Source organism: Elephas maximus, chromosome 2 (assembly GCF_024166365.1).
Source record: "Elephas maximus indicus isolate mEleMax1 chromosome 2, mEleMax1 primary haplotype, whole genome shotgun sequence".
NCBI lineage: Eukaryota > Metazoa > Chordata > Mammalia > Proboscidea > Elephantidae > Elephas > Elephas maximus.
The window spans coordinates 226,122,762-226,133,235 of NC_064820.1; the positions used below are offsets into that span (position 1 = coordinate 226,122,762).

Genomic DNA, 10,474 nt, shown 5'->3' on the forward strand with positions numbered 1-10,474 from the left:
TGAAGCAGAGCTATAATACTTCCCATAGTCTGTGGAGAAGGCTGCCTTGGGGAAGACTTTTATATAAAGACCTCTGAGTGTCCCTGCTTGGTTCAAGGACAAGAGCAGACCGTCACCTCTTCCCAGACTCTCCTGGTACAAGCAGTGCCCTTTAGTGAGGGCACACTATATACCAGGCAGCTCACAAACATTATTTTAATTCCGTCTGCAACCTGGCTAGAGATGTAATTATTGGTGGTATTTTAAAAATGGAAAACCTGAGAATCTGTGAGACAAAAGAACCTACTTTTATGGATTGTTATGTGCCCCCCAAAAAAGATATGTTGAAGTCCTACCCCCTGTACTTACGAATGTGACCTTGTTTGGAAATAGGGTCTTTGATGATGTTAACTGAGGCTGTGTTCTTGGTTCAGGCATCTTTTTTGAAACCAAAATAAACTCTATAGAATTGATTCGGTCAGAATATTTTTTTACCAGGCGTGGACCATGGGGGAACACATTTACTAAGCCAGTTGCCCGTGCTCTGTGAGGCGTTGGGGAGAAGGGGAAGCTACTGGAAGACTGACCTGGTGCCGTTTGCCCCATACTCCTGCCCACTGAGCTAAACGGTGCCGGGCTCCTTTAGAGTGCCCACATTCGGTGCCTTTAACACAATAGTCATCACTGTGCTGTTACCGCCTACATGAAAGGCTGTCCGCTGCCTTCCTAAATCCACCTGTTATTGAAGCTGCTGTCAGGTCAAAAGAAGAAACATGGATGAGCAGAGTTGGGAGGGCTCCTCTACTCACATCAGGAATAGGGTCAGTGTCTGCTCAGGGGAGGAGATGACACGCTGCCTTGCAAGTCATCTGTGGTACATTTTGTAAATCTGAAGGAATCATGTATTTGTGATCTGAAATGACGTTACTCTGAGTTTTTTAGGGCTAAAATCATTTGAACTTTTATAAAAATGACTGGGTGTGGGGAATTACGGGAGCCCTGGCAGCACAGTGGTTAAGTGTTGGGCTGTTAACCAAAAGGCCGGCGGTTCGAACCCAGTAGCTGCTCTGCAGGAGAAAGATGTGGCAGTCTGCTTCCGGAAAGATTATAGCTTTAGAAACACTATGGGGCATTTCTACTCTGTCCTTATAGGGGCGCTGTGAATCGGAATCATCTTGACAGCCATGAGTTTAACAGACGGGGAGTTAAAATCCACTGACATGGAGTCCTTTATTGCTGCTACAATAGCCTGTATTTGATGAATAGGTTGCTTTTACAGTAAACGAAAAAATTGTTAAAACTGCACACATACATACTCACACATTCTTACAGACACACTATCACCACTGCCATGCCCATGAAGCCAAAAAGAAATTTAGCCAATTTGAAGGGTTTTCTTTATTTGAAGAAATTATATGTTAAATCATTGAGGAGAATAAAAAGAAGACGAGGAAAGCACAGGAATTCATGAAACGTGAAATGTGAAGCTGATGAGATGGTGGATCTTCTTTTTTTTTTTTTTTTAAGAGCATCCAGTGAGCCAGGTCAATTCTCCAAGGCCAGCACTTCTTAATAATGACAGTCTAGAAATTTAAAATGCAAGATGGCCAGTAAGAGCATCATGGGAACAAGGGTACCCACGCCAAGAAGGGCAGGTGCATTTATTTAACAGGTCATTTTGACCAGCAGCTTCCTACTGAAAAGGTAAGCTCCCCTCCCACCGGGGTTAAGGGAAGGGACAAAATCCCCCAGAGCAAGATTGTCCTCCGTAGCGTCCATTCTCCCCAAACTATTAGAAAGCTTCCAGGTGGACCCTTAGGTACATTTGGAAATTTCCGAAAATTGAAGGTTGTACTCTTTAGAGTACTTTTTGATATCCTAAGGATCTGTGTATATTCTCTTCTCACGTTTTGAATAGGCCGTGTATTTTTCTTTGTCTTCCCAAACTCATTGGAAAGAGACGCATTATAACTGGTGGGCAAAATTCACGTCTCAGACTGGACCCTCCTTGAGCTGTCATCAGAGCAGAATGTTGTGGGCAGAATCTGTCTCATGTGGTCACGTGTGGGAGAAGGGTGAGGTCCCCAAGAAGAGGGACCATGCTCATTCTGTTCTAGGCCTCCTCCCTGGTACCCAACCCAGCGCCCAGCACTTAGTAGCATCTAAAATTGGTGATTGAATGGCAGTCAAATAGGTAACCCAGCACTCTGTGCAGACACCTGGGGGCGTGGCTGAGAATGAAAATGCTATTTTTACAGCCATCACAAAGCATACAACCAGGATGCTGGAGGCTCTATGCTTAACGAAGAGGGGCTGTCACTGCCAAGAACAATTGCCTTCAGATTGGTTCAGTACCATGTTTCTTGTTACGCATTTTTTCCTGAAATGGCCACCCACTGGAGTCACGGGCCTGGCCCCAGACAGCATTTAGGCAGTGACTCCCGCCTCCCCAGTTCCCACTGACCTTGAGGAACGAGGTAGTGGGGTGACTCCTACAGCTGCATTACCTTGCACAGAGAGAGGGAAGAAACACCAAGGCACTTGAGGGATGGTGTCGGAAAAGCAGCAGTTTCGGGAGGCACACTCTTCCGGGCTGATGCCGGGGTACCCGCAGTTCTTGCGGGCCTCCACTTCCATGACACACTGCTCCACGTCTGCTCACGGGTCACCAGATTCGGGGGCAAGGACAGCACAGAGAGTCAATGAAGCCAGAGGCTGACTAGAAACACCCATTCCTATCCTCCCTTTAGGAATAACATTGGATTTACAGCCTCAGCATATCTGAGGTACCTGAGGGGCTGTGACTTCTGGGACTGTAAAATCCAGGAATTATTTAAGTGTTCGAGACCCTGGCCGGTGCAAAGGGTTAACATGATAGGCTGCTAACCAAAGGTTGGTGGTTTGAGTCCACCCAGCGGTGCCTTGGAAGAAAGGCTTGGTGATCTACTTCCAAAAAAATCAGCCATGAACACCATGTGGCACATGGTTCTATGCTGACACACATAGGGCTGCCAGGAGTCAGAATGGTCTCAATGGCAACTTGTTTTATTTTGTTTTTGTTTCTTTTAAGTGCTGGAGCCTGGGAAGGGCTGGCTCTGTCCTCTCTATCCATATGAACCAGCCTGGGGTGGTAGCCAGAAGACTGAAGACTGGGGCCTTGGGAAAAGCATTTTGCCTCTCTGGACTCAATATAAACCAAACCCATCACTGTGGAGTTGATTCTGACTTGTAGCAACCCTATAGGACAGAGTAGAACTGCCCCTTAGGGTTTCCAAGGAGCGGCTGGTGGATTCGAACTTCCAACCCTTTCAGTTGGCAGCCAAGTTCTTAACCTTTGTGCCACCAGGCCTCCAGACTCAACATACCCCTCTGTAAAATAGGGATGGTCAGCTGTACCAAGATGACAAAATGTTTCTGAATGCCCTTTAAGGTTTGGTCAAGGTGTGGATATCACAACAACACTTCCACTAGGGTGGAACCCCTCACTAACAATCAGCTGTCTGTCTTGTTTCACTTCCACAGCCAAATGAGCCCCTGACTGATGGTCCTGGGGAGCAAAACCCTTCCTGAGAGTGTGGATGAGGGGCCAGGGGCGCCGGGCTCCGTGCCCACGGGGATGATCCTCCTGGGCAGTTTTCTTTCATTCATGTCTTGGCGTGAACAACTTGGCATTTTGATAATATGAACTGGCATAAAACTCATTCTCAACAGATAACCCTAGAATTCTTAACTTAATTTCCTAACACCTGAGCTTTGTTAGCAGCTTAATGTTATGGTAAATGGTTTCATTTCCCTTATAAGTTTCTTCGGAAGTCATACTTTCAGAGCTACAAGGGAGTTGAGTTTTTTTTGGCTCTTCAAATAAAGTCAAATATATGGTTCAAATGACTGTTTGCCAGAAGGGCATGCAGCTGGCAAGGTACCGGGAGGGGTAGACACTGTGGTAGGTTTGCGAATGTCCCTTTCCTTTTGGCCTGGGCCAGGGCTGGACTAAGGCTGGGCAGCCACAGCACTGGCAGATGGAGGGTAAGGTAGAGCCTGGCCCTGCTGCTGTGGACACAGCCCCTGGAGGAGGGTCCCCTTTCCCAGGCAGATTACCTTGCACCGGAAGGGGATTGAAACACCAGGGGACGCCACGGACACTGGAGTTGAAACAGCACCCGGAGTCGAAGCACTGGTTGCTGGTAATGCCAGGGAAGCCACAGTTCTTCCTTTTCTCTGGGCTTGTCCTTGAGCACCGGCAGGGGGCTGGGAAAGAAGCCTCGTCAGCCAGCCCCAGTGCCAGGCGCACGCTCCCGCCTGGCTCATGGGGCTTCACCTTCACCAAAAAACCCAGAGTCTTATCCTGCCCATATTTGAATGATGCAATTCTCTCCTGAGAAACTAACGAGGTCTTGCTGAAATTGTTTTATGAATTAAAAAGGAAAGAAAGAATAACCTTCTGGAAAGAGCATGAACAGAGGACCAGGAGATGGTCAAAGTAGGAGATGAGGAGATGGGACTCAGAGGAGCCCTCAGTGGGCTGGCCCTCCTGACCTGGCCCCTTCCCCACCTGGCTACCACAGCTTTCCCTGGATGGAGGCCTTCTTAGAGGTCTCCCGTAGCCCCCTCCTGTCCTGCCTGAGCAATGGCAAAGCCAGTGCAAACACCCACAGGAGACTGGTTTACATGGCCAGAACTTCACAGATGGTTTCAACTTCTTCCCTCTGGAATGATCATTCGCCCTCTTTTTCCTTCAGAGAAACATAAAAGAAACTGTGGACTAAGAGACCCACTGAGAGAGGCACTACTAACAGCAGACTTATCCCTACATCCTGGGGGACGACTAGTGGGGGCTCCGGGCTCACCCAGCCTGAAGCACGTCATTTCACAGATGAAGAAACTAAACTGCAAAGGGTTACTTTTGGGGCTTTCACTTACAAGGCTTCTCGCTGACTGCCAGGGCGCACAGCCCCAGGACGAGAAGAGCCACCAGGAACCCAAAACCTCGAGGTCCCATGTTGTAGGTATACAGCTTCTCCCAGGAGCTGCCTACAAAATGCACTGTCCACACTCCGCAGTGTGTTTTATAATCTCCTCTCTGTTTGCTCAACACGGGCGGATAATCTTTCTGCTCTCCTCTGTGTCACCACCCTTTGAGTCCTTTGTTAGGAAAGGAATTTGAGAGCATAGGTGAGGGACGGCCATGCCCTCCAGAGGTGAGGCTTCCTGCCCAGGAACCAGCTCCCTGCAGCCATCGAGGCCTCCCCTACCCTGGGCGGAGAGCCTGGTCGTGTCAGGCTAACAGCCAGGTTGCCAACGTGGAAAGCTGGCCATGTGGATATCCGGTGCCGGGCAGAGTGTGGACACACAGAGGCTCACACCCCGCAGGGGATAAGCCATGCATTTCTTCTGATAAAGTGCAAGCCACCACTGGAATCTTAAAAATTGTTGTGGCCAACGCTATTGGGAAAAGTGGACGGGCCTGCTGCTGACATAGAGAAGACCCTTCCCCAAGGGATGGGAGAACCTTCGAGGACCCCAGGAAACTCATCCAAGGCCCCACAGTTAGACACCTCTCCCAGGCTCGGTGCTGTCAACCTTGTCTGAATTCCCTTGTCTCCATCTTCAAGAACATAGGCTTCTCTCCGTGGAGATGAAGCTGACCAGGTAAACGGAGAAGCCAAGATGGGTGGTTGGTAATAACAAGTTCATTTTCAGCAAACCCCTGAAGTTCATTGCTATTTCCTCCGTGGGGACTCTGTTCTTGTTAGCTGCCATTGAGTTGGCCCCCAGCTTATGGTGATCCCATGAGCGATACCATGAAACACTCACTACCTGGTTCTGGTTCTGCCCCGTCCCCACGATCAGCTGTGGATCGGACTTTTGTGATCCAATGATTTTCAGAAGTAGGTCACGAGAACTTTCTTCCTAGTCTGTCTTAGTCTGGAAGCTCGGCTGAAACCTGTTCAGCATCGTAGCAACACTCAAACCTCCACTGATAAACAGGTGGTGGCTGTATGCAAGGGAAGTCCACACCTGTCCTACAAGATGGCACTGGGTACAAAGACCTGCCGGGGGTATGATATATGAGTATGATATATGAGGATAGGAAACCCTGGTGGCGTACTGATTAAGTGCTATGGCTGCTAACCAAAGGGTTGGCAGTTCGAATCCACAAGGCGCTCCTTGGAAACTCTATGGGGCAGTTCTACTCTGCCCTACAGGGTCACTATGAATCGAATCGACTCAGTGGCACTGGGTTTGGTCTTTTTTTTTTTTTTTTTTTGGTATATGAGGATAAGAGAGAAAGCCCAGAGGAAAAAGAGGGAGATATGGTGGGGAGAAAGGAAGGTCCTAAGTTCTTCACTGCACAAGAAATTAGCAGGAGGTTGGCAATCTGTAAACCATGAATTGAGCAGCCAGTGACCCACAGATTCATGGAATCTAAAAACTTTGACCCAAGAGCAGGCTCTGTCTTCAGAGTCGAGAGAACTGACCTCTATTTTCCAGGGCTTCTTCCAGGTTAAGCCTGAGCTATACCAGACCAGAACCCTGACCATTCACTCATCAAGTGACCACTGGGACTTAGTCTTTTGGAAACCTTGGAAAGGTAAAACTTTCCCCATCCCACATCCCTATTACCTTAGTCACCACCAAGACAAAAGTGCTCTGATTTGTCCATTGTCTCTTATATTCTCATCCCCAGTATCCTCTATGCTTTCTCCCCCTTGACCCAACTTCCCACCACCAGCCCCACCTGAACCTTCCAGCATTCCTGCTGAATCAGCCTGATCCAGGACAAACAAACCCCTCATCATCCTCAAGCTCTTAGGCCTCTTGTCCCCTCCTGGCTGTAAGAGAAGCTTGCATCTTACCTGAGATGCTTCTCTAAGTTCTGTCTCACGTGGAGAAGCACTGGTCCCCACCTAGAACCACCTCTAGCCCATACAGTACTTTTGTGCACATTAGAAAAAGGCACATTTTCTTCAAGACAAGCTACTTCCACCTGTTGGGAAATTATCATAATAAATGTGATGTCTATAATGCAAGGGGTATCCTACTTGATTGGGGAGCTGGTAGACACAACATGACTTCCACAACTGTACTTTGTGGCCACGCCCTCACCACATGGGCTCAGGCTGAGAGGCTGGGCACTGACCTTGAACTTCATGTCTCCATCCTCATGTAAGAACCATGCTCCTTAGAGACCCAGGCTTTAAATTGTAGTCCTCCCAATGCCCAACCCTACTGTCGCCTACTGACTTCAGTCAGCCTGTCTCCTTTGTTAAGTATTTTAGTGCCCAGTTCTCTGTATTCCTTGTCACACTGAGACTTGCCAACATCCTAGGCAGTTTCAGCATTCCAATGGGCTTCTCATCAAAATTCCTAGTCACTTATATTTTTATTTCCTCCTCATCTATAGGGCCCTCCACACCTACTCCACTTATGCCACCCTTCTCCATGACCATATTCAGAGTCGGTTTGTAACCCAGAACTTGTGTTCTACCTCTGAAAGTTAAGATGCAAATGTCTTTTCTGTTCTAATATTCTAAGAGTCTCTCTTTAACTCCCACCACACTTGTTCTCTAAATCCTAAGACCTTCTAATCCCCAACCTCTTTGCTTTCACTCTGGTAGCACCATCCTGGCTATTCTTCCTTCCTTCTCCTGCCTGATTTCCATGGACCCCACTTCACCAACTCCTCTGTACACCACCAGGCACACACGATTTGTTTACTGTCTACAGGCCTGCCCTGTCCACTGAGCTTGGCTGGTGTATGCCATTCATTGCTGCCACTATAAATTCATTGCCTCAGACCTATCTGGGCACTCAATGGTGGCTTGATTCTTCTTCATGTTTAGCCTTCTCCATTCCCTTTGAACTTTCATTTTGCACATTCTGGGGATGACATTGTATACCAGATCACATAGAAAACAGAAGCCAACAAATGGGAACTCTTTGCAAATCACCCATGTGGATTTCCACTTCTGATTATGTTGGAGTAACTAGTCCTCCCATCATAAATCACTCTAAAACTGGACAAAATATATGAACAATAGGCAGTATCAGACTGTGATTCCTGAGAGAAAGGAAATAATGAGGTGAGTCCAACTATTGCCTTGTTTCCTGGAGGCACTTTCTGGACTACAGCACAGACAGGAGGAAGCCCAAACAGAACACAGCAGTCTCTGAGGTTAGGAGACAGAGATGGAATTGGGAGCCACTGAGGCAGGTGAAGGGTAGGCTACCAGAGAAGAGGGAGCTCCATAAGTCTGAATGGGGATCTCTTGGGTTTTTGGCCAGATCCTCAGGTGCCCATGCCACAAGGCCAGGCAAAGTACAGCTATGTGATAAAAACAACCTCTGAGGAGATGTAAACTGAATAACTACTAGAGTTCTCGCCGAAATGGGAGACAATTGAGTCTGACTTGAGTGGAGAAAATTGCTCATCACCTCAGGCATTCAGTAGAAGCACAGAAAGGCCATTCCATAAGAGTAGGACTAATCTAGTGCTAGATGAAAGCTCTGCTCTAGACCCACCCTAACAAAACCTGCCCTGAAAGAATCAAGCTAGTCTTCAAGTAAATTAACTGCCAGACAGGACAAAACCCAACACTTTATTAAAGAAGAAGACAAAATCCAGACACAAAACAACACAGCATACACGATGTCTAAAGCAAAATCAAAAGTTCCTAAACATGTGACAAGCAGCACATCACAACCCATAAGCAACAGGAAGAAAGTCTATATTTTTATAGAAACGCACCCAGAAATAAAAGATAATGGAATTAGCAGATAAAGAATTGCAAAAATCTATTATAAATATGTTCAAAGGTTTAAAGAAAAACACAAATACAATGTGGTAGCAAATAAAGAATCTCAATAGGGAAATGGAAATTCTAAAAGTGAACTAAGTGGAAATTCTAGAAATAAAAATTAAAACATCTGAAATGAAAAATTCGCTGGATAGGCTTTAGGGTATAGAACATTAAGAAAAAAAAACTGTAAAATAAATGACCAGTTTACCTAAAGCAGGACAACATAAGCTACCCAAACTGGAAAATAGGAAAGGAGCTGAAAAAAAAATGAACAGATCATTAATGACCTGTCAGACAATATCAAGCAGTTTATAGTACACATAATTGATGTACCAGAAGTAGAGAACAGATAAAATGGGCAAGAAAAAAAAACTGTATGAAGAAATACGGTCAATTTTTTTCTTGAAACTTGATTTGAAAAATATATATATACCTACAGAATCTAGGAGTTCAACAAACTCCACACAAGAAATACATAGAAAACCACACCAAACTATACCATGATCTTTTGTCAAAAATCAGTAATAAAAGCAATTCTTAGAGACACGCTGCTTACAAGGGAACAACAATAACAGCTGACTTTTCATCTGAGACAATGCAAACCAGGAGGCAACGGAATGGCATCTTTAAGGTGCTGAAGGTGGGAAAAAAACTTTTCGAATCACAATTTCATAATCCTGTACTCAATGAAAATTATGTTCAAAAACGAAGACAAAATATTTTCTTAGATTACAAAAGCTGAGAGAATCTGTCATTGACATGCCTGTTCTCCAAGGAATTTTAAAGGGAGATCTTCAAGTTGAAGTTATGACATTCCCTAATACAGGGCACGCACTCCAAGTTGCCACTGTTCCCACTTATCTGGATGTACTCGATTATGGCATCTGCTTGGTCTCTGTAACCATTTGAGGTTACAACCCAAACCTTTTGCCATCCAATCAATTCCAACTCATAGCGACCCTATAGGACAGAGTAGAACTGCCCCATAGGGTTTCCAAGGAGCAGCTGGTAGATTTGGACAGCTGACCTTTTGGTTAGCAGCTGAGCTGTTAACCACTGTGCCACCAGGATCTAGTCCTTCTCACTTGGTTTACTACAACTACCTCCTCACTGGTCCCTCAGCTATCAACAGTTTTTTCCCCATCTAGACAGTAATCTGGTGCCATAATTATCTTATTAAAATCTATCAGTGTCACTCCACTGCCACTCCCTGGCTCCTCACAGCCTGTAGGATAAAGACCAAACTCCTGAGAATGAAAAGCAAGATCCTTTATGAACTGGACCGCACATACTTCTTTACCCTATTTTATTGGTAGGTTCTTCTCATAATACAAGCACTTTTGGCTTCTCTAAACACACCCTGGTCTGTGAACCTTTGCTTAAACCTTATCTCTATGCAATGCCCGTTCTTCTCTCTTTGTCTTGCTGATTCCTGTTCATCCTCCAGATCTTAATTCAGGAATTGCTTTTTCTAGTAAGGCCTCCCTGCTCCCCCCAGAATAAAGTTAGATGTCCTTCATCCTTTCACCCACAGCAATCTTCTTTTAATCTGAATCATAACACTTAGCACACCACACTGTAAAAAAAATTTACTTTTCTGGCTTTTTTGTTAATTATACCAAGGACGACAGCTAACACTTAATGTAGGATTACTTTGTGCCAGGCAATATTTTAAGGGTTTTACATGTTATCTA

At 45.9% G+C, this 10,474-nt stretch overlaps 1 protein-coding gene across 1 annotated transcript; it reads right to left on the minus strand.

The window, feature by feature from the left end:
- Nucleotides 1-1,477: 1,477 nt before the first annotated feature.
- On the minus strand, nt 1,478-4,998 carry TFF2 (trefoil factor 2). Its single transcript, XM_049874937.1, has 4 exons — nt 4,900-4,998; nt 4,078-4,227; nt 2,487-2,633; nt 1,478-1,562 (listed from the first exon to the last, which is right to left on the minus strand). The coding sequence occupies exons 1-4, from the start codon at nt 4,976-4,978 to the stop codon at nt 1,549-1,551; spliced, it is 390 nt and encodes a 129-aa protein (XP_049730894.1). The 5' UTR covers nt 4,979-4,998; the 3' UTR covers nt 1,478-1,548.
- Between the last annotated feature and the right edge of the window lie 5,476 nt (nt 4,999-10,474).